Genomic DNA, 23,334 nt, shown 5'->3' on the forward strand with positions numbered 1-23,334 from the left:
TTCCCTTTGTTTTCCTTCAGTGAGCCTCCTGTCAGCTGTGAAAGTTGGCACCTGGGAGCCAGAGATCTCTCCTCGCATTACCTATGCAAGGGCTCTGCCTCCATGGACGAGCTGTGCTGGAAGGAGCCCTTGCTGTGCTGAGCAGCCCTCTGTGCCCTGCAGCCACTGCAGGTTCATGTTCCCAAGTGCTCTGTGCCAAGGGATGCTTCTGGCTGGAAACCAGCCCCAGGGCCCTGCTGCTGCCAAACCACTTCCTTCAGTGAGTTCTTTCACACATCCAAAGTTCCAACAAAGTGCTGGCTATTGCTCTGCATGGGAAGCTCCAAACTGTGGCTCAGAACAGGGACCTGCATTTCTAACAGTTTTTCTGTTGGAAAAGCAGGCCAGGTGGTGAGGAGCTGTAATAAGCCAAGAGATCTCTGCCATGTCCAAGATGGAGCCAAAGGAAAAAAAATGGTGCTGGGAACTGAAATTTCTGATCCATGCAGCTAAAAAGCCCACATGTTCTTGTTGGGGAAAAAAACAAGAAGTCACCTAATACTCACATTTACTGATGTTTTCTATGTCCCCCTGCTCAGTGATGATGTTCAGGAGCCCCTCCATTAGCAGCAGAGCCTTGTGGTACCTCTGTGCACAGTCCTCTCTGTGATGGAACATCTCATCCAGTGCTGCAGACTGCACCTGAGGGCAACAACCCAGTGCCAAGAGCTTATTCCCTGAACAGTCCCAGCTTTCCCAGCACAGTCCCTCAGCTGGGTGGACACCCTCCTTGCCCATCCTCCAGAGGGGAGCATCATGGGGGGAACCACCTGCTAAGGCCACCAGGAACCATTAATGCCCAACACTGCTCTGTGCTACCCCCAGTCCCAGGCACTGTCAGGTTTTTACCATTTGCACAGCGTAGCTGAAGATGAGCTTCTCTGCAGTGATGCTGTTGATCCTGTCCATGAGCTTCTGTTTGTCCAAGAAGAACCTCTGCAGTCTCATGTTGAGGCAGTGGCAGGAGGATACACTGGATTTGTAAAGCTCATTTAGCTTCTTCACAACTACAGCAAAAGAAAGAAGTGCTTTAGGCACTACTCACAGCTCTCCCTGTGCACCCCCATCCCCATGTGCAGGACCTCAAAGGATTAACCTGGAGACAAGGAGGTTCTGTTAAAGCCAACAGGCTGGCAGGAAAACCCTGCAGCAAGAGGGTCTTTTCCCTTTTTCTGTCACCTCCATCAGTTATAAGCCTGCACAGAGCAACTCCTACACACATCTGGTTCACCTGAGGCCAGGTCTATTTTGGTTTCCCTCAGCAGTCACAAGGCAGAAGCAGTTTGCTCTGTACAGGATGTCTCACACACCAGCAGCACATACAGAGCTTCTGCTACTTGATGGGTGGTGATGTGCTGTGAAGGGAGCACGTGGGAGCTCCTGGAGTGTGGATCAGCAGCACTGACTAAGCAAGGGAATCTCTAAGAAAAGGCAAGGGTGCCTGTGAAAGGCCACCTCCTCTCCTGAACCATGGCAGCTCGAGCAGGAAGGATGCAGAACAGGGAATCAGGAATCAAATATGACTGAGTGATTAAATAACAATCCACAACTGCAAGGGAAGCCACAGGCTGGGTCTGCCTAGCTACATGGCATGATCTACACAGAGTACTGAACACAAACTCTCACCCACATCTGATGAGAACTAACTCCTACACACACATTTGAAAATCCCCACACTGCATGAAACAAGACAAGCCAGCCTTGCCCAATTCCCATACACTGAAGGACAAATGACACTGCAATCTGCTCTGAAAAGAAGTGATTTATTTGTGTTATGACAACTTTCCTGTTAGCCTGAACTTGTGGAAGATGTGTAGCTAAATCTGTATTTTGCTCCACACTGCCTGCTACAATATACATGTGTTAATCACATTTAATTTCCATTTTTTTACACCCCATCCCAAGGCAGCACAAATACTTGCAAAAAGTTCTTGGGGTAGGTGGCTGGTGGGTCAACTACTTCAGGTGCTTCAAAAAGCTCCCTCAGTAATATTATACTGGGAGTTTTAAAATTATTTTTTCTAATAACTGACTCATAACCAGCTCTCACCACAGCCAGTCAGATGCAAATGTAAAGCTGTTACACCAGCAAAGAAATGACTCTGGCATTACCAGTACTTCACTTCCTGTGTTTTTGTTTCACTTGAAAAATCATCACTGCCAAGACAAGTCCCTATTTGCTGAGTAAGCACTTCCTAGGACATGTACTGTGTAATTAAGCTGGGCTTACATCAAGTAGACATTAGCACCTAAGACAGATATACAAGGAATCAGCTAAGATACAGCCCCCCTCCCTTACAATTAGTGCTGAAGAGTCTCACAGGAGCATGACAATAGCTCTGAGCCATATGTGAAGAGAGGAACATTCTCAGTGTGAATAAAGATCCAGCAACACAGGAGGACAGCCATAAATGAGCCCCCATCACCTTGGTGGGGTTCACCCTCACTCCCTACCCTCTGTGACACTTTTAGTAGTTCCACTCCAGGTGAGCCCTTTCCCCCATCAGTGCAGCAGCCCCTTACCTTGCTTGACAGTGGAGGAGAGGCACAGCTTTCCAGCTTTGATCTGCTCAATGGCCATCTGCAGCCCTGAGGACAGAAGTTCTGCCACTTTCAGGTACAGCACGAGCTGCTCTGCATAGCTGCAAAGCAATCAGACAGATGAGTGTGCCAGCAGCTCCTGTCCCCAGGGAGTGTGGGTACACAGGGATGTGTGGGGTGGGAGGCAGTGACAGAACCCTTGGAGCTGGGCAGCTCTGCCCACCCTTACCTCCACTCCCGGCTCAGCAGGCTGATCTGGTCGGCCACCACGCTCTCCTGGAGCTGGTACTCAGATGTCCCCGAGCTGCTGCTGTCACTGGAGCTGCCCTTCAGAGCCGCAATCTCCATCACGTAGTGCACGAAGGCCAGCGTGAAGCGCAGGCTGCGCAGGATGTCCGTGTGCTCTTGCTGTTGGAGGGATGCCAAGGGGGGGTTACAGGGAAAGCTGCTCACCTAAGCTGTGCCAGCAACCCACTCCAGATCACAGGAACAACACCACACCCCCTTACATCTCTGCTTTGGGCCAAACTCAGCCTGGAGCCTGCACTGGTTCCTCTTCCACAGTAACAGCAGCAAACAACAGCCCCAGGCCAGAAATTTCTAGACAGCTCCCCGGAGAAGCTGGTGAGACTTACTCTAAAATTACAAGCTCCCTTCCCAAGGAGCATCCCAGCTCTGTGGGATTCTTTGAGAAGTCAGCCAGGAAGGGGGAGAGACCATCTGGACCATCAGCCCAAGCCCAGCTCTTGTTCCCAGCAATGCCAATGTGGATTTTATGAGAGTGAAAACTGCCTACACCACAAAAAGCTGCCAAAATGCCTCCCACCCTACACCCCAGCCTTCATCCCCTCCCAGTTCAGTGCAGTGAGCCTTGGGTGAGGTTCTTTGAGGAGACAGCAAGGACAACCTTTTATCTGCAACTCCTGCCCAGCTGATGAGGCAAGTACTCACACCAAGTGCCATGGTCACTTCAGAGTAGTTTTTCCTCTGCTATTACAGATCAAAGGGGATTATCCCATTTCTGGGAAGCTGCATTGGTTAAGTCACTGCAACCAGTTCTGGGAAGTTACTATTTGTGGAAAAACTGAATGCCTGTGGGTCTGCAAAGCAAATTGCTGCCTGGGTCATATGCCATCTTCACTGTTTGTACTCTCTGTTGAAAAAGGTAACCTGGTGTTCAAAGATTCACTGGCTCAGTTCTCTCCAAGGGGGTAAGGATGTTTCCTACATGAATTTACCAAAAAAAAAAAACCCATGCTCAAGATCTGAGAGATTCTTTCTCTCCTTCACTGGCTCAGGCACTTGGCTGCTCAGGCAGCTTTGACTATCTGGAACATAAATCTCTCCCTCCCACTGCCTGGCTACCTGGACAGTCCTGTATGGTGAGGAAGTGTTATCTCCATCTTCCTCAATTTTCTTTAAAAGCAGAGGATGAATTTGGAGATTAAGTAATTACCAAGTCATACAAGAAGTTTGTGGTAGAGCAGGAAACTGCTGAGATCTTGCAGTTCTCAGCCTCTTATCTCTAACCCACAAGCTGTCCTTCCTCTGCCTACAATCAGCTTCTGTTAACTGTATTGTCATTTATGGCTTCATTTGCCATCACAAGTCTTCTGTAGCCATCTCTGTATTGTGTTTTTAGAGCATTGCAAAAGAAACTAAACCCCAGCCTCCAGTATGTCTTGTCTGCACCTAAAGAAACTTTCACAAAAGACAGAAGAACCACCCATGCAAATGCAACAGCACTGCTCAAGATAAACAAGGGCACCTGAACAGTGGGACTTCAGTGCCCTGAAAGATGAGCAGAAATCAGAAAACCTGCCAGGTCTGCATTCTGGCAGAGCACAAAAGGGTCTTGAAATCTGCTGTAAAGGTTTTGTGACATGCAAAGGGATTACTGTGCTTAGCAGAAATGACGACTGAAACCAAATGACTCATTACAGCCAGAGAAGCTGAGTGCTATTCCAAGATCAACTGGCACTTCCTTAGGACACTTCTCTTCAGACCAGCATCTGAAGTGGTGGCAGCTGGCAGAGCCCCAAACTTCTGTCACCTCACACAGGTAGGATGCTCAGTTACATTGACTGCTGTGATCATATCATTGTTGGAAGCCCTGTGGCTTTACAGGTAATGAAGCCAACAAAAGCAATCCAATGCAGAATTGACAGAAAAAATGAGCTCAACAAAATCCGAAGTAGAAGAGCAAACCCACATCCTTGAAACAATGTGTGCATATCTCTCTTGGTATCTTGGGGTTTTCAGCAGCACCAGGAAGTATCAGACACAAAGAGTTTTCTCCAGTCCCAGACAGCCCAGGGAGGTATCACAAGCAGAGCTAAAAGCATGACTGGATCTGCCTCCCACCTCCACTGCAAATGGGCAGCCTGACCTACATTTCAAATATATCCCAGCTATAACAGCATTTGCTCTGCTTCAGCCTGCAGAGAAGGGGAGCCTGGCAGCCTTTCAGCTCCACAATCTGGTTGAGCTCTTCTGGTGCAGAACACGGTGTCCCCCCCGCCCCCAATAGGAACAGAAGTGTCAGGTTTACTTTGTTTTCAGATCCTTTAGCAAAGACCATATCACTGCTGACTCCCCAAGTGCACCAGGCAGGCACCTGACACACTGAGCTACTCATGTTCTCAGGTCAGCCAGTAATAATACTGAGCCTTTTAAAAAAGGAGAGACCTAAAGCAGGCAGGTTTGCTTCAGAGGCCCTTAATACAGAATGCACTAGATAACTGATCTTCCAACCTGCAATTTCAACTTTGGAAATGGGGAATTTTAACCCCAGTCATGGGCTGTTACATGGACTAAAGGGCTTGGTGCTAAATATGCCCTGGGCTTTCTGAACACTTCACTGGCCTTGCTCTCTTGGAACTTGCTGTCTTGTTTGCTCCACCTTTGGAAGCAAAACATGGAGTTGTCTGGATTTGCTTCACTTTTACTCCCCTGTCCTTTGCCCCTGAGATATACCCACCTCCATGAGTGTCTCTTCAGGCAGCTCTGGTGCCTCAAAGGTAACAGCACCTTCCAGGTTGGCAGTGATGGGATCAGCAAAAGTGTACCGGAGACTCGAGGGGCCCTCCAGAGCCTCCCCTGCAGCTCCCACTGCCAGGTGCCTCCCACTGAAGGAGCCTCCAGAGCTGAGAGAGCTGGAAGACCCCACTGTGAAGAAAAACACACACAGGAATTAACTGGAGGTATTAATAGCAGGCCAGGTGATTCCTCATGAATGAAAGAGAATTCTGTAGGATTCAGGATCCTGGATCTGACAGGAGCCAGCAAGAGGAACTTTGGAGGAAGATGCAAGGACTCTGGATGCAGAACAAGCACTCCCCACCAGAAACTCCTTAGTGACTCAGGCAGACTTAAAGCACCTGCCAGAACAACGACCATTTACAGAGACAATTCAGAAGAAATTATTTTCTCTTTTTTTGGCTAAACCCTTTCTGAATCCTGCCACAATATCTTGGGCAGATCTTTATCATACACTGTCACAGGCAACTTCCCCACCACGGAGCAGCACAGTCTGAACCCTGGCTTCCTGCCCTCTTGCTGTTACTGTCACTGAATGAGCACTCTGATAAGTGATGGTTCTAGAACATCCTGTATGCAAGTCAGGAGAGTTTTCCATTAAATGACCTGAACTTTTACTTTCCCCTCTTTATAAATAAAAGGTTGGACAGAGAATAAGTGACCAGCTGAGTCAAGACCCTAACCCCAGGGTTCTGGAGACCCTGTGAGTGTGGTGTCCATCAGACAATTCCCTCCCCATCAGCTTTTCCCCTTCTTGACCACTTAATCCACCCTAGGAGCACAAAGGAGATTTTGTCTCAGAGTATTCACAATACATTCACCACTTCCAGAGGCTTTCCTACCCCTGGCACACTGCCACAGAGGGAAACATTCTGTCTGATGATACCAGCTCCAACACTCTGCTAATTCTACCCAGCTGGTATTCTCCACTCTCACTGGTCCTCTGGAGGACATCTTCTAACTACAAGGTTAATTTACTGCCCAACCCTGCCTTCAAAAGATTCAGCAATATAATAATGCACAACTGATCTGCAGAGAGGCACAGCCTCTTCCTCCCAAAAGCTCTCTCCACACTGGCAGCAATGCCTCAAAGCTAAGTGGATCATCAAAGACAGGCAGAGTGTTTCCAGTTCTCTCAAGAGACAGGAGAGGAAAGGACTGACAATATCATATTCTGGGTGCCCTGTAATTCCAAGAGGCTGTTTGCAGAAATGGTTAGGATGACTCACAGAAAGGCTCTGCCTTTAGAACTGTCCTTACTCATGGTTTGTCCAAGCACTTGAGGTGAAAAGTTTCAGCTTGCAGCTCCCCCCTTTCCACCATTAACTTTGTGCATTAACTACAACATGAGGAGTTCCTGCACAGCCCTAATAAACAAAGCTTGTCCTGCAGCATAGCTTTAGTCACCCTGACCTAACACTGTGTGTGTGCTGCAGATTCACTTTCAACAGCCTCATATTTCAGGCCTCCCATATGACATCCTGACTTTTGGGCAGACCCTTGAGCACTTAAGTATCAACCTGCAAAAATCTGGTGCTTGGATCTGCTTCCAGATTGCTATTATCCCTAAAAAGCAACACAAGAAGTTTGAATCCTCTATCCATCACATTGCAGGAGTAGCTGCAGGCTATAGCCAGGACAGTAACTCCACTGTGCTATAGACAACTCACACAAGTTTTTTAAAGTTTTAAAGCTCACTTCACAAATAAATGAGACAAAGAAGGAATTGTGGTTCCAATCTGCCAGGCAATCAAAGACATAAGTGGTTTCAGTTAGGATGGAAATGCAAGTTATACACAGGAACCAAACCCACATGTACCCCCATCCCAGTCAAGCAGCTTATTCATGGTCACATCCAAACCTTCCCTGCAGTAATTGAGAACAACAGAGTCAAGTACATTCAGATGAGCAACAGCCAAGACAAAAAAACAAACAAGCCAAATATGCAAATCAAAACGTGTCCAAACATTTTCTTAAACTGAACACAGACTCCAACTCCCAGACACTCTATCCCAAAAGGGCCAATTGCCACAGCCTCAACTGCTGCCTGACAAGGCCAGAGCACTGGTTTCTTACAAGGACTATCTGTCAAGCAGGAGTGCATTTCCCCATCTCCCACCTAAGCAGCTCAGAGTGTGAGCAACACCTCAAATAGTTTTGCACACAGAGCCCTCCTGGCCCTTTCCACAGTCCTTGTGCACTGAAATTGTTGGGCACAGATAGTCACGCTCATCTTTTAGAGCTCATCCAAAACCCACAGGGAGAACAATCAGAACACAACACAATCTTTACATTTGTTGACCACTCAGCAACAGTGGCTCTGTGAACAGCTGCAGCACTATTCCTGAAGCACAGAGCAATAAAGTAAAAGTTTGCCTGTCTCTTACAGTACTGGAAAACCACTCTCTGGCATTAATGCCAGTGCAAACAGCTAGCAGCAACAACTGGGGTTGGCAGGAGCCAGCACTAGAACCTCAAAGGTGCTGAGACCAGCTGAGCTCTACAGATTGCTCTGAGCAGCCTTCTGCCATCACCAGTGCCCTGCAGCAAGGAATGCAACACATCTCTCTGCCCCCAGGCATTCCCACTGGAACAGGCAGGTAGGTATCAGCCCTTTACCTGAAAACATCCTGGTCCTCGTGGTCTGTGGGGGGGTTGTTCCACTGGGAGGGGATCCGACAGTAAAAATCACTGGGGATGGGCTGGCAGAGCCCCCAGCCCGGGCACCAGAGTGCAGGGTCCCTCCGTAAGCACCTGAGGGAGCTGGGGAGACAGTTGAAAGGTGCAGACCGGCATTACAGGAAGGAAACTGGGAGCACGGGTGCTCCGCCCAGCGGCTGCGCTCCTGCAGACTCTCCTGGGACACGCTGGGGACCAGCACAGGCCACTGAGCATCCCCAGCAGCACACCCAGCACAGAGCTGGGCAGTGCCAGCCACTGCTGCAGCTCTCTCCATCCTCGCTGCCTGGCCTGCACAACAGCCACCCTGCAGAGCCACTCACGCTCGAGCCTGGCACCAAGCCACCACTTCCACAGCTTATCACACTCTGAAGGGCCAAAAGAGGAAGCCCTGCCTACAGAAACCACACCACTAGCCAGCAGTTACACACACACACAGCCCACAGAGCAGGGAAAGCCAGCACCACTGCACTCCTCACACACAGCACTTGCTTCCTGCGCCAAGAGCCGCCGGCAAGCAGCCTCCCATCTGCAGGAGGGGTGCAGGCAAAGCCCAGCCCAGGACATCCTGCCAGACCCTGGCCCCCCACCTACCTGCAATTTCCATTGGCTTCTCATTGTTCAGGCTGTCGCTGCTGCCAGCTTCCGAGATCTGTGCCCCAAAGGCTGCCTTCAGAAGCAGGTCAGTGAGCCTGCCCGTGCTCAGAGATCTGAAAAGAGTACATACACCATGATGCTGGAAGCCAACAGTGCAAGGTGTCAGCTAACTTCACTTCTCTGTGCTACTCCTGGTCCACAGCCACTTAACACTACACAGCAAACTCTGGAGCTGAAAAAAACACTATTTTAACTGAGCATCTCAAGCACTTCTTGCAACTTGTAGAAAGCACAAAACTATCGTGACTAACTGCAGTAATACAAGTCCTCACTACAATAATACAACATAATTTGTTTTTGTTGAAAGAAATTCAAATTAATATCAGAGGACTCCTCCAGAACACTGGGGAAAGCTGCAGTGTGCAGAGAGGCACATAAGAAAAACTTAACAGCAGCACCTGAGTGACTTTCTACCCTGCAGTGCTCATGACAACCAGCATGTGGCTTTCCAACAGATCTCTCTTCTGAAGACCTGTGCCACTGTTTGATGGAGGAGGAACACCCAGAACAGCTTCTCCTCCATGACAGGCCCCACAGAGATCAAGCCAAGCATCTGAGCAATTGCTGATCTGGTAACAAAGTCCTGCATCCCCACTTGATGAAACTCTGCACATTAAACATGGTGTGAAGCTGCAGACATTCTTCAATTTCAAAAGATATAGATCATGGTCAGTCCCTTTAGAGGAAGACTTTAAAAGTCTGTACCATACCTGTTTGCAATCCAAAGGTGCTAACAGATAACTACACAATATTTACAGGTGCCTCACTACAACTTCAGCATCAGCTGGGGGTTCAAAATTTAGCCCATCTTTCCTGTACTGAGGAGTGAAGCATCACTGTAAGAAGCAGACTCAGCTCACCTGCCCTTGATCTCTTCCACAGGCCTCAATCCCAGCCCAGTTTGCTGGCAGTGGAAATGACCCATCTCCTTCAGATCTGGCAAGGTCTTGTTCCGTGTCGGAGTCATCATGACCCCCTGATGGGCCAACAGGGTGAGGAGATTCTGGGAACTTGGGGTTTTGGGAAACTCAAATGGGGACACAGCCTAAGAAGAAAAGAAAGCACAGAGATCTGTATTTAAAATGAAGGAGAAAGGTTCCTCTTGGTCCCCATTTATTTATCAAAATTAACCTATTTAATAATCTGCCTGAAATAAAGGTAGAAATCCCATCCTGAACAGTTATTTGTCCCTAATCCCAGAAAGGCTAAAACAAAAGGATAACAAACTGCTGAGAATTAGGCAGAGGAAATGCTGTCACAGTGCCCACTCCCCACGAGGCACAGGGCTGTCACTGGCTGTGCTGGGGATTCCTGTGTCACAGCCAGGTCTCTGCTGTGGGACACTCTGGCCATTGGGGCAGCTCCTTCCCCTGCCTGCTGCCAGGGCAGAGCTGCCCACGGTAAGCAGGACACCACCCCACTGCCCACAGATCACTGCACAGCCCTCACAGGACTGGGGTGAGTGCTGATAAAGCCAGGTCAGAGTTAGCTGCTCATCCCCAAATCACCCAGAAGATGCAGCTGTGAGAGACTCCTGGGCATACCTTTGTAGGGGAGCCCATTATGGTTGGCAAAGGGCTTCTCTGCATGAACTCAGAGAGCTTGGGTGAGGATCGGAGCTGCCGGCAGTGCTGCAAGCCATGGATCTGCAGAGGCTGGCTGACTGGGGCATGACCAAAGTGAGCAACAAGGGGATCAGAGTGCTGCTTGGTTATCTTCTGCCTGCAGGAATGCAAATCCTGCAGGTTGGGAGCACTGTGGAGCCGGGAGCCCATCCCTCGAGGAGACTGTTCAGGTGCCAAGGAACCTGGAGGGCACAGAGTGACAAACTACATCACTGCCTGGTTCTAACACAGAGACAGCCTGATCCCAGGATCTACAGCTCAAACAGCTGCAGATCAGAACCTTCTATGGCTAAGCATGGTGCTGAGCAGAGCCACAGAACTGCCAGGCCTGGTTATGTTTGGAGTCTGTGGGAGGATCAGCTATGAACAGCAGGGAAATAAAAGTGAGCTTCTTTCTTTCATTGCTGCCCATTCAGAGACACAGCAGCAAGGAAACTACACATCAAGCAGGCCTCTTGGCAGAGGGTGTGTTGAAGGTTTTCAGTTGCTTTTCCTTCACTCAATCCATTGGCTTCCAAGTCCCAAATTAGAGCTTTTGCAACACAAGGTCTATCAGCACTGGAAGATGCTGGCTGATGGGATGTGAATGGATCAACCTCAACTCCCACCAGCACACAGAGATCCTGGCTGGCCAAACTTCCAGAGAAGCTGCTGAAGCAACCAGCCCAACCTAGAATGCCCTGAGACTACAGCTCTGGATTCATCCATAGGAATAAGGAAGGCAGGCAAGGACCAACGCACCAGCAGCAGGAACACGGCTTCTCACTTCTGCCCCAAGAGAAGATGGGATAACAGTCTGGCTGGGCTGCTCTGGGATTGTTCCAACTGTGAGGGAATGAAGTGAAAAAGAAGTTAACTCAGTATTAAGTTTTCATAGGCAAGAACAGCACTATGCACCACCTGTTTATAGAAAGATGCCAGTTATCTCTTACATCTTCTCAGCCCTAGCTGTGTGGTGAGAAGACCATCAACCCCTGTAAAAGGAGGTAAAAAAAACTCTGCCTGGAATTAATTTAGCAAGTTTTAGTCTGACTTTGCACTGGTATTAGTTCAGAGGAATGGAATATAAATATTCTGTATTTCCCTATCAGCACAGACTAATAAATAGAGGATCAAGACACCAGGGATATAGAACAGCTCATTATATCAGCCTGTTCTTTTACAGAAAACAGCAAATTGCATCTATTGCATATAGGGGGTTTTTCTTGTCCCTTTCCACTTGAATTGCTTATTAGCATCTAGATCAGGCTACCAGATATTCAGCCAAAACTTTTCAGTCTGGAAGTTCAAGCCCTTTCAAAGCTGGTCAGAATTTTGCTTTGATGATAATTAGCTTACATTTGTTCTCACCCCATCCCAAGACAGTAAAAAGATACTCTGCACTTACAGATGCCCTCTTCTGAGGGCAGCAAAATGTTTGATGCAGGCACCAAAGCAAAGCTTGCCTCTCCTGGAGCTAACAGGTATTTTTTTCTCCATTTTACTGAGGTCAAAGCACTTGTCAAATAATCTGTGGAGAAGAACCACAGGGGAGCACAACAATCTGACCTCTCTACTGCCTGGCAGCTACAGCTGGTCAAAATTACAGAAAAGAGGCAAATGATTTTATTGGGACAGCAATGTGCCAGCTGACATCTTACCTTGTGGTGATGGCATAAAGGGCTTGGCACCACCAAAGGAGAGCTTCTTAGTGCTGGGCACAGATCCATGCTCTCCAGGATAAGGAGGGGAAGCACCAGTTTTGGGAAAACCAAGAGGACTTGTACTGCTGGACCTCCGGACTGCAGCAGACCTTAGAGGAAACAAGAGCAGCACACACTTACTCCAGAGGCCAGCACAGAAGAGGAGGGAGAACAGCACCACCCAACACACACACACTTACTCCCACAAAAGCACAATGTTCAGCACAAAATCCAGTGTTTACCCTGGATCAAAATCCCACTGTTCTAGGACTACACCAAACAGATTACAATGACAATTCTTGCTCTCAAGAGTTTCAATTCAAAAAATTCAAGGTTAGCTTAGCTGCAAGCAGGACAGACACTCTTCAGAGACACTTCAAATGCTTTCAGGTGTCTACACCAATCCTGAACAAGACACAGTTCCTATCTTGCCATGTGCAGGATGTTTATTGTAGGCAGTGTCTGGAATGCTCTGCTTTATTCAGTGTGCTCCTGTGCTGAGCCACTTGCCCTTTTGTTAGAGCAGCCTTTAGGCAGAGAGCTCTGTGCTCAATGCTGAGGTAAAGTGTGCCAATGCACTGCTCTGTAACAGAGCTTGGACTCAAATCAGGAGCAAAACAGAAAACACAACAGTGTGTGGCTGTCAGATCTGAAACACTTCACAACTACCCAGAGGAATTTGGGTTTTTGGCCAGGATAGTCAGAATTGCCTGTCTAAACGCCTTCAACTCTGTGTGAAGGCTCAACTAAGGGAGTTAAAATTAATTTGTAAAGCCCACATATGCAGGAACCTTGAGTATTAGCCAGTGCTGAAATGAAAGAAGAAGAAACCAGTGGGAAAGTGAGTACATCCACACCATCAGTCTGGAGAGAGACAGGATTATTGCATATTAATTAATTATTTCTCAATATGTTAATCTTTTCACCATCATTAAGAACACACCATCTAAATTGCAATGTCATTCTGCTTCTGCAGGCTCCTTCACTAAGATCCCCATTACACTCCTCTATATGAGAACACTCTATATGAGTCCTTTCATCAAGTCCTTCATTCCATTCTCAATTTGGAAACAATTTTTCTTTTGTTACAAGAACATTAGTCTCAACCAGTAGGTGGTTTTCTGGACAGGAATCAATGACTGCTGAAAAAAACTCCTCCATGCCTGAGCCATTGAAAGATGCTGTCACTAAGGTATCCTGCCTCCACTGCCAGGGATGCTGCATTTAAGTGTTCTCCTGTATCTGAACAGAAGGAACAAAGGATGTGGGTTTCAGCAGTGCCAGAAATGGCAGAAATGTCCTGATGAACTGTCACTAACTCAACAACACTTCAAGGTGTATATTTCACTTTATGCCACATTTCAGAAAATAAATATGTTTTAAAAAATCAATGTATTTCAGTAGTTGGGATGGTTGAGAAGTTGATCTGCCAACCTCCCTGCCCCTGTTCAATGTGTTACCACATTCTGCAGCCAAGTAAATCCATGTTATAATCATATGCTTGGAAAAAAAGGAAATACTTGAAAATTTTAACCTAAAAATCACTTCTCTTCAGGTTGCTCCAGATTCAGAGGCTAATGCTCATCAAGTGCCTGGCCCTGAAGCAAAATGAATTTCCAATGAGAAAGGTGAGAAGATACCTAGATATTCAGTGGCAAAAAGTATTGCCCTGCCATGTTTTTAGTTCTCCAGACCACAAGCCATGCAGAAGGCTGAATTTTATCTATCAGGAACTTGCAGAAGAAAACCACCAGGTGACTGCTGCTGCTGGAAGATGTGGAATGTCAAATACCTCCCTAGAGACCCAGCAGACAAGCAAGCAGGACAGGTGATGTGGCCAGAGGCACACACACCTAATTAGCACCTCACCAAGGCACACATCTGCCCACAACCACAGCACAGGGGCACACACAGCCAGCCAGGTGACAGGGGGACATCCTCAGACACCAGAGTGTACGTCAAGGTTTGCAATCTAATGACTCAGCAAACGTGACTCGGCACTTGGCAGCAATGTTTGATACACCTGGTGGAAAAGTGGAATCACACACTAAATGCCTGGTGGAGTTTTCTCCTGCCATTCCTGAAGGGTGTCTACTGAACCTGCTGATTAGAGGAAGTGATGGCCAGAGATAAGTATGGCTTCCTGGGGCAGAAAAAACATGACGCCAGAGATGCTGAGAGGATGCTAAAAGCAGCCTGTGAGTCACCCTGATGGGGCCATTCCTCGAGTTCCTGAGCAGGAACATGCCAATCTCAGCATTACACAGAGGTGACTAAAAGGAGCAAAACATGGCAGTTTGCTTCCTGACTGTAGCTGTGGGCTGTGAGCCTCAGGTCTGGGGCTGGCACTGCACCCTCTCCAGAACTCTCCCTTTATGCCTCACAGGGATAACCAGGACTCTTGTCAACCAAAACCCAACAGTGTCCACAAGTTTTGCTGTCAAAAACACAAGGCACATAGGAAACAGGACAGTTTACCACAAAACCTGTGACACACTCAAAAAAGTTAACATAAAGCAGTATTAAAGTTACAGTGGCACAGATCAAGCCTTCTGATAATCCCTATCCCTGATCAATACCAGCATATTGTGTCTCTAATTCTGGGTCCACTTCAAATAAGCCTTATCCTGAATTAGGCTGGCTGAAGCCCAAACTTAGGCTGATGTAAGTATTACCCTACTTTTGAAATCTAAACTTTAACTAATCCAGATACCAACACAACTCATCCTAGAAAAGACATGACACCTCCTAGACACTTCTATTTTAATGCCCCTGTTGCACAAGCTCCTTAAGATCCTCTATTGGTCTCCTTCCCATCAGTCCATGACCTGGGCTGCTGCTGCCAGCCAGAACCATATGTGAGAAGAGACAGAAGCCCTACATGTCTTGGATGTACCAGGCATTACCTCTGAACTCAGGTCAGCTGTCTGCTGCAGACTTGGCATCAGGGTCTTCCTGACAGCCTTCAGAAAACATGCTCTGCCTCACAGGCATAAATTGCTCATGATTTACTCAGCCCTGGCTGCATAACCACATTAATATGCAACTCGTGCACAACACATCATCTATGGCATGACTGGCTACAGGAACCAATTAAGGTAAAGTCAGGTAGGTTCTGTAGCTTCATCCATTTTAGCTGTTTATCTCAAATTTTCCTTTTATAAAAGCATCTGCCAGATGGATGGTTATCTCTGCCTGGACACTTGGACACCCAATCCATAGCTGGCATGGGAGAAGCTGTCAGACTCAAAGTGGCTCAGCCCTCACTCTGAGCTGACAGGAGTTTTCTCACATAAAAGCACACAGGCAAAGTTTACAGTACTAACAGATAAACCCCAACATCACCACGAAAAGAGCCCCAAACACCCCAAGGGGGCAAGGAGGAGAGCCCAACACACAGGGAAGTTTGCAGAGGCACAGGAAGTGAAGTGTGAAGCAGTTTGTGTGCAGACCCCCTCATCCCAGCCCAGCACTTACCGGGGGGAGGAGGAGGGGTTGGGAGACTGCAGGTTCTGCTCGATCCGACGGTAGTTGTGGATTTGAGTGGGGACTGGGATGGGCACGGAGTGGCCGTACTTGCTGCTGGAAAACTGCCCTGGCCGGCTGTGGAAGGAGACACACAGACACAACCTGGGTAAGGGCTGGGCCTTCAACCAGCTCACTGCAGATTTTATCTTCATGAAGCTACTGCAGGCAGGGAGTGTCCCCTGGGCTGCTCTGGGGCTGTGGGTTTGCACTGGGAGGTGGCTCACAGTCATATCAAAGGGAAGTGGCACCACACATCTCCTGAAAACAGGCACCTTTCCTCCAGCACCATTGCCACCCACAGCCTGATGCTAAAACCTACACCCAAGTGCACCACTCCCTCCAGGAAAAGCAGAGCCCTGCTATTTCAGGCCATGGCTGGCCTAGTTTCCAAGAGCTCAGATCCACAGCCAAGCAGACAGCACTGAGCATCTGTGGCTCACAAAGGACACCAGCACAGACTCTGCTGACAAGAGCTCCTTGTGCCTGACTCATGCAGAGCCACTGCTGCAGCCACGGCATCCCCAGGGAACTCTCACACCACGAAGGGAATGCAGAGCTGCAGATCAGGGTATTGGCAAGTTAACTGCAGGGTGGAGAAGGCAACTCAGGAAAAACGAATCTGAGGACAGGAGCTGGTATCTATACACCCATCAGGGACAAGATAGAATACCATGCACACAAAAAGGGACAAGTCCATTCTGCAAATTTCAGGCTCCTTCCACCCAAGCAGGTTAATTGGCTCATGTCTGATACCAGCTCCCCCAGGTTACTCTTGGCCTGTCCACCAGGCTACACACCAACCACCCTGTACAAAACCCATGCAAACACCACATTTAACCAAGCAGCTGCCTGAAGTCTTTTCCCAAAGGCCCCAGAATTCCAGGATTAATTGCCATGGCAATGCTATTTACAACTGCCAACACCAATTGCAGGGATGTTGAACAATGACAGGAAGATCTTATTGGTAATGAAGGCATCTGCAGTCTCCCTCCTTGTCACTTGAGGACACACACCTGGGTCTGCCCCTGACAAGCTGAAAGCATCACTCCTTGGGGTCTAGCACTTGGAATGGAAATATTTTACATGACATGAAAGGATATATTTCATTCAGCAAGAACACATATATGTACTCAGGGGAAGAAAGAAGAGTTTGTAACTTTTTTGGCAGTTCAAAGCACCCCATTACCAGAGTTTCTGTTTTGAGAAAGGTCATAGCATTCTGTGGTTTATGGTGACAGCACTGAGAAAAGCTGATCTGCAGTAAAGAGCCTGCAGATCTCCACACAGTGCATGTGAAGACACTCCTCCATCACAGTAACATTCAAGTAACTGGAAGAGATCTTTCATCAAGGCTGAAAGATCAAATTATTCAGATCTCTTCATTCCTCTCTCAACTTTTTAAAGTTAACTCTATTCTTCCTTGTGTGCTCTTACTTCTTCCACCAAGAAAACAGACTCTTAATTTCCTATTTGTCTCTAAAAGGCAGCATGGATGCCTTGATTCTTCACTGACACACAATAAAATAAAGGAATTCAAGGTTTCCAGCAGCTCAGCAAAAAGGTGAGGCTTTGATGTATCTGCCTTCCATGAGTATAAAATATGGTGTTGAGACAGATAAACAAAACAAAGCTTTAGCAAGAAATCTGATGGTTCATGTGAAACCTTTGAACATTTCAAACCCTCTCTTTTCTATATGGTCAAAATTCTTTACCAGAAAAGAAGTTCTTGGGTAAAAGGATCCTCCCTCTCCCTAAGAGTTTTATTAAATCCTTATTTCCTTCACATGGTGCAAGTTGTAAAGGAAATTATTCAAATGAAGTGACATACACTAAACCTCCTAACTGGCCTCAAGCCCTAAAAAATGCAATTGACCATAAACCTGCAAAGTCCAAGAGATAAAGCTGGGATAGGGAGTTTAAGTACTTGGCAGCAATTAAAAGCCTTTTGAAAACTGTATTAAATCAAGTGCTGTGGGGTACATCCAAGAAATTACCTTTCATTAGACTTACTAAGCATCTTCAAGGAAGCAGTTAAAAACAGGAACTTTAAAAAAATGATCAACTATTGACATGTTTTAATTCTGCCCAGTTCTTAACCTCTTAATTAAGAGCAAGAAGAGTTGTCCTGGAGTGTACCATGACATCCTGTGGAATACCCACTGCCACTCTGAAACAGCCCTTGCTTTCTGTCCCAGTTGGACTGCAGCCAGCATTGCTTGCTAGCCTGGAGCCACTCATGGGAGGGAGAACTGCTGCTTCCAAGGGAGCAGGCAGAGGGAAAACCAGGGGTCCTCTGCACCAGTGGAGCCAAGTGCTGAACCAAAAGGTCTCGTGCCATCTACAGGGAAGGGCACTGAAACCCAGCAAGGGCACACCTGAGGGGCACCAGCTCTGAGCACTCTCAGGGCACAGATCAAAGAGCATGATTTATCCTCTGGACTTAAAAGTGACTGCTCCAGTCTTTCATTCCTGATGTCTTACTCCCCATCCCAAACAGCACAGGAAAGAGCTTTTCTTCAAGGCAGATAGAAAAGTGGGAAGTGGCACTAGAGGGTTTGGCATCTGCTCCACAGAAGATGCTGGGAATGAGCAGGAAAGACAGTGAGAGTTAAAACATGTTTAGATCAAAGCCTCTGGCATTGACTGGCCACCCTGGGATCCACTAGGAAATGATGAGGCCAGTTTGGTGAACAATGAGAAGTGGGCAGCATTTGTAGTCAACTTCCATGAATTTCTCCTCACTGCTGCCCAGAAGCAAGGCCAAATCCTTTAATAGAGACTGATCTCCAGAATGCAAAGGAATCAGTGAAGGAATAAGCTGTTAAAAAGCTTAGCAGGTGATGGCATAAGAAGCCTCATGCAATTAAACTCCACACTGTGGCACATGCTTGCCAATTAATCTGATCACGTCAGCTAGGCTCTGAGCTATATTATTCTCTGTTACATTTGTATGCTTTGAGGCTATGTTTTGTCATTTTCTGGGCTCTGTTCATGTGACAAATGTGTTCAACTCACAGCCTGGGACTGTATCATCTTCTTTAAAAAGATTTTAGGGTCATCTATCTCCCAGTGTGAAATCCCCTTAAACTGTCCTCCCCCGACAGGTGCCATATTGACAGAAGATGAAAGCTGTCCTGCTTCCCCAGCAGGCAAGAACAAGATGGGAAGCAACACCAGCAGCTCCCTGCAAGCTAAACACATATCCTAAAGCTTCAGGGCCCAGAGTCAAGGGGATCACCTTCCACAGACCATTAACACCTTCAAAACACAAAAGTGTCTGGGCCCACTGGGCAGCTGGTTCTGTTATGAGTGGGCAGCTGTCACCTACAATACTTCTAAAGGCCAAAAGTGAGTTTAGAGCAAATGGGTTAGTTGGAATGAAACCCATGATCATGCCTGTTTGCACATGTTCCTCCTACTCCTGCATCCCCCATCAGTAAACAAGGTCCAGTATCAGCATTACTTTACAGAGACACAGCACAAGGAGCTTTTCAACAAACCACAAACAACTCAGCAGGCCCCCACCTGTCCTTCAACAGCAAGGGGAGATGAGCAACACCCCCCACACTTGTCCAGTAACTCAAGTCCATCATAAGTGAATGAATTACAAACAAGGGTCTTGAGCTGGAATTCTGCCCACCTCTGAGGGCTGGGCACTGGGGGGATGAGCAGAACATTCACCTTCTGCTTGAGAACAATCCCTGTTCCCTTAGGGAACAGAGCCAATTCTAACTCTGCTGTGCTCACTCCTAGCCCCTCCTGAGAGCCAGAAGAGGGAGAAACAGGCTTAGTAGTTGGGACTGATCAGTGCCCAAGGCTGGGGAGTTCCTCCTGGGTGTTTCCTGTCACCCAGTAATTAAGAGGAGAGATGTACATCTTGCCCAGCACACCAACAGCAGTAAAATCCCCCCTGGAAGTCAATAGGAGTTCAGCTATTCAGTGTTGCACAGACACCACCAATCAGTCTTTCTTACCCAGATGGGCTTGGAGAACTGCTGTATGGGGGTGATGGAGATGGTGTCCTTCCCTGGCTTTCCAAGCCTGCTGAAGTCACCAGGGAGCTCCTGAGGAAAACAGAAAGAACTCAGCTGTCAGAGCCTGGGAACCAGCCCTGTTTCCCTCCTACAAAGCACAACAACAGAGCTGTGTCTGCCCAGCAGCTCATCAGTGGGACATCCTGCTCCCACCACATGGAACTGAAAATGGACAGAACCAGGCAGGTGACAGATGAAAAAAAGGCTAACTCAGGGACATGTTACCCTTCCATCCACCAGAACCCCAGAGTCCCAAACACCCAGTGGCTGGACAATTTCAGGTGCCTTGATGCTCTTACCCACTGTACATCAAGCTGTCCTGGATTGGCTTCCCTCCTGCAGCCTCAGCAGTTAAATCACCTGAGGGACAAGGAAGTGCAGAAACAGATTAATTCAAGATAATTTCCTTAAAACACTTATACATTCACAGCAATTGAGAGTTTGTGTAGAATTTCCTGCTCCTCTAATCCCTGCTGAGTTGTTCCTGAAGTCAGTGTTTTGCAAACCACATGTGGGCTGAAGCTGAAGTTTGTGGTAGATGCTGCTGATGCTTACACCCTGAAGTTTTGCAAAATCTAGGCTGAAAGCAAGACCTTTTGGGAGGGGGCCAAAACTTGACAATCATTTGAGGCAACAGGTCCATGTCCACTTGGTGCAACTGGCTGCTGTGTAAAAGTGGCACAAGATACTCCCAGTGCTTTGGAACATCCTGTCCTCTGTGGCAAAAATCCAGAGCAGCCAAATGAGCTGGCAGCTGGATACACAACAGACATCTGAACACTGGGAACATGACCAGCACCAGGCAAGTGTGTACTGGTCCCACCACTGATTCCAGGCAAAACACAAGCTCCTCCTTATCATAAGGATTGCAGAGATCTTCCAGAGATTACTCTATCCCTCCAAATTCCTGTTTTAATACTAGTGGTGCAACTGTGAAAGGAGGAATCACAGCATTCATCACCAAGTTTTAACTCAGCAAAGCATCAGACTCATGGGCAAGGTTGAACAGTGTCCTTCTGCTGGTTAAGTAAGGATTTGTGCATGGACACACTTAGGCATGTGGCTGAACTGAGGCCCTGGTTCTAAGCACATCTGCCTTTTCAAGCAAACCTATCAAAGTATAATCACATAAAGGTCCTAAAATTAAATTTAGAGCATTTGAAGAAAGAACAACATATTTTAGTTTTTCCTGGGGATTTTTTTCCAAGTGTGAAATACAGCTTGCTGGCTGAAATCCTGCCTTGGACTGTGATTCTGAGTGAAACTGAAGACAAGGTAACAAGGTAAAAGCTTCTGTGAGAGAGAAACTTCCCTGGGAGCTTATTTGCCTTCTTTTCCAGTTGCATTTCTAGGTTCAATCTCTTATTGAGGTCATCAAGTAATCTTTACTCTTAAATCCTGTCTTTAAAGGTAATTACCAAATATCCTATGAAACTAGCCAGTGAGCCAGATGTCTCTACCAGCTTGAAAACAAAACCATTCCTACTATTCAGCCAAAACAGACAAGTTTAATCACTTTTAAATTTTCAGTATCTATCCTTAACATCCACATCCCCCTCTGCTCAGAACATCAGCATTTTTAGAAACCATCTTACTTGAGAACTGTGCTGGGACCATGACAAAGTCATCAGTGTCACAGGAGGAATTCTTGCTGCTGCTTCCTGCAGAGTCCTTGGATCTGTGCAGAAACCCGGGAGAATCCTGGGTAGGAGATGCCAGTGCCTTCTCCTGCAGCTGCTGCTGCATCTCTCCAAGGGACTGCTGATTCAAGGAGAAAACAAACACTGGCTTCAGCACAGCTACTTCATCATTCTGCTCCATCCTCTAAACTGAGCTGCACAAGGCTGCACAAACAACATTTTGCTGATAAACCAGGGCTGATGGTTTGCCAGAAGCAGCTGTTCAGTTTGCTCAAAAGGAACAACCTTTTATGTCCCTGTCAGAACAGCAAAAACATACTTCCACTGTGTCTGATGCTCCACAGACAAGAAAAATTCACTTCAGGTATTGCATCCCTCTGCTGAGGTTTTCTGGATCAATCACACATTTTCTACCAACTCACCTTAGTATGGCTGAGAACATGAGAGGAGTTTTCAGAGGTACTTTTGGTTGCTCTTTAGGGTTATGTTTTTTCTACTTTGTTCTTAAACACAAAACCATCTGGTCTCTATTTGTGCTTTTGCAGCACTTGGTAACATGGAGATAAGTGTTCCTGAACTTCCAAGACCACCCTGTTTTGCTGTACTGCTGCTAAGGAGCTGAAGAAAGGCCCAAAAGAGATTAAACTTTCAGCAGATAAACAGCTCACAGCTGTCAGAGGCAGGACAGTCCCTAAAAAGTCCCATTTTCCTGCCTCCTTCAGCTAAATGATGAATAGCCCCACAATCCCCTCACACTGCAGACAGATGGAGGAGGCAGGATGGTTTAAGAAAGCTTTAAGGCAGCTGAACTGCCCACAGAGCAGATCTCAATCTTTATCCTAATGCATTCCCAGGCTGAGAGAGACTTGCAGCAGCTTTCACTTGGGCCTCATTAAGACCTTGCTGACCCTCCAGAGACTCTCCAGCTGCACCACTGGGGATTCCCTCTCTCTGCACACACAGTACATGCTGGCAGAAGGAATTTTCCACCCAATCTGTGAACTCTGCCCTGCAGACATGGCATTTTTCCCAGATTGAGCCAGCACACCTCCATCAGCAAAGCCTCCAAAGGCAGAGCAGGAGAGGAGCAGCAAACCTCTAACATGGGACCCTCTCCCAGTCTGGCAGTGATTCTGTACCATCCTTAAGCCTCCCAGACCATGAAAGCTCAAGAGAGTGAGTTTGCTTTTCACACCATCTGCTCATTCCTGGAGTCCCATGGCCAGGATGGTCTCAGCCACCCACCCTCTACTCAGGCTGCAGGGAAGAAGCTCTAAGGGACACAGCTATGAAACATTCAGAGGGGAGCAGACCTGTCTTTGTCCAGCTCACATCATGAGAACCTACACCAACTTCTACTGGTGCCCCTCAGCCTTCCTCATACCAAACTGAGATATTTTGGCTCAGGGAAACTCAGAGAACAGAGCAAAAGAGAAGTCATGGCAGGGAGGAAAAAGTCCCATCCTTCTCCCTTCCCTTACCAATCACACCACCAGCATTCCTGAGTTCAAAGTCAAAGGAAGCTTTCACCAAGAGCCTTCAAAAACAACCTTTCAGTTCAGCAAGCTGGAGGAATGTCACTTCACTGGTCACTTAAATATTCTGCCCTCCAGAAAAGTTTTCACTGTTTTGGGTAACCAGAGAGAAAACCCATCAGTCCAGATCATCTTTCACGAGACCACTGGACTGTGGCAGGTCTGGTCTGAGCATTCAGCTCTGCTGAATGTCCCTCTGTGGGCCTGGACATGCAGGTCAGAAGGAGGTGGATACACTGTCAGGCTGCAGAGACTTTTCTTGAACACCAGAACATGCAGCCAAGGAAGCAGAGCTACACCCTGAATTAGCAACAGGTCTGGGTTCCAAGGAGCTC

General features: G+C 47.5%; 1 protein-coding gene across 10 annotated transcripts in view; it reads right to left on the reverse strand.

Annotated features, from left to right (window-relative positions):
• Nucleotides 1-23,334, reverse strand: part of ULK1 (unc-51 like autophagy activating kinase 1) — a 75,791-nt gene that overhangs the window by 3,971 nt on the left and 48,486 nt on the right. For 3 of the 10 annotated variants that reach the window (XM_079322900.1, XM_079322906.1, XM_079322909.1), the window contains exons 14-29: nucleotides 21,420-21,585; nucleotides 20,124-20,184; nucleotides 19,765-19,854; nucleotides 15,740-15,865; nucleotides 12,221-12,372; nucleotides 11,968-12,090; nucleotides 11,322-11,405; nucleotides 10,500-10,762; nucleotides 9,816-10,000; nucleotides 8,893-9,008; nucleotides 8,239-8,382; nucleotides 5,561-5,748; nucleotides 2,810-2,988; nucleotides 2,563-2,681; nucleotides 889-1,046; nucleotides 546-681 (exon numbers count right to left, since the gene is read on the reverse strand). In XM_079322900.1, the coding sequence (XP_079179026.1) occupies nucleotides 546-681; nucleotides 889-1,046; nucleotides 2,563-2,681; nucleotides 2,810-2,988; nucleotides 5,561-5,748; nucleotides 8,239-8,382; nucleotides 8,893-9,008; nucleotides 9,816-10,000; nucleotides 10,500-10,762; nucleotides 11,322-11,405; nucleotides 11,968-12,090; nucleotides 12,221-12,372; nucleotides 15,740-15,865; nucleotides 19,765-19,854; nucleotides 20,124-20,184; nucleotides 21,420-21,585 (2,290 nt within the window). The remainder of the gene's footprint in view (nucleotides 1-545; nucleotides 682-888; nucleotides 1,047-2,562; nucleotides 2,682-2,809; nucleotides 2,989-5,560; nucleotides 5,749-8,238; nucleotides 8,383-8,892; nucleotides 9,009-9,815; nucleotides 10,001-10,499; nucleotides 10,763-11,321; nucleotides 11,406-11,967; nucleotides 12,091-12,220; nucleotides 12,373-15,739; nucleotides 15,866-19,764; nucleotides 19,855-20,123; nucleotides 20,185-21,419; nucleotides 21,586-23,334) is intronic. The other 7 variants (XM_079322903.1, XM_079322908.1, XM_079322901.1 and 4 more) reach the window with 4 other exon arrangements.

Source organism: Erithacus rubecula, assembly GCF_903797595.1.
Source record: "Erithacus rubecula genome assembly, chromosome: 19".
Classification (NCBI taxonomy): Eukaryota; Metazoa; Chordata; class Aves; order Passeriformes; family Muscicapidae; genus Erithacus; species Erithacus rubecula.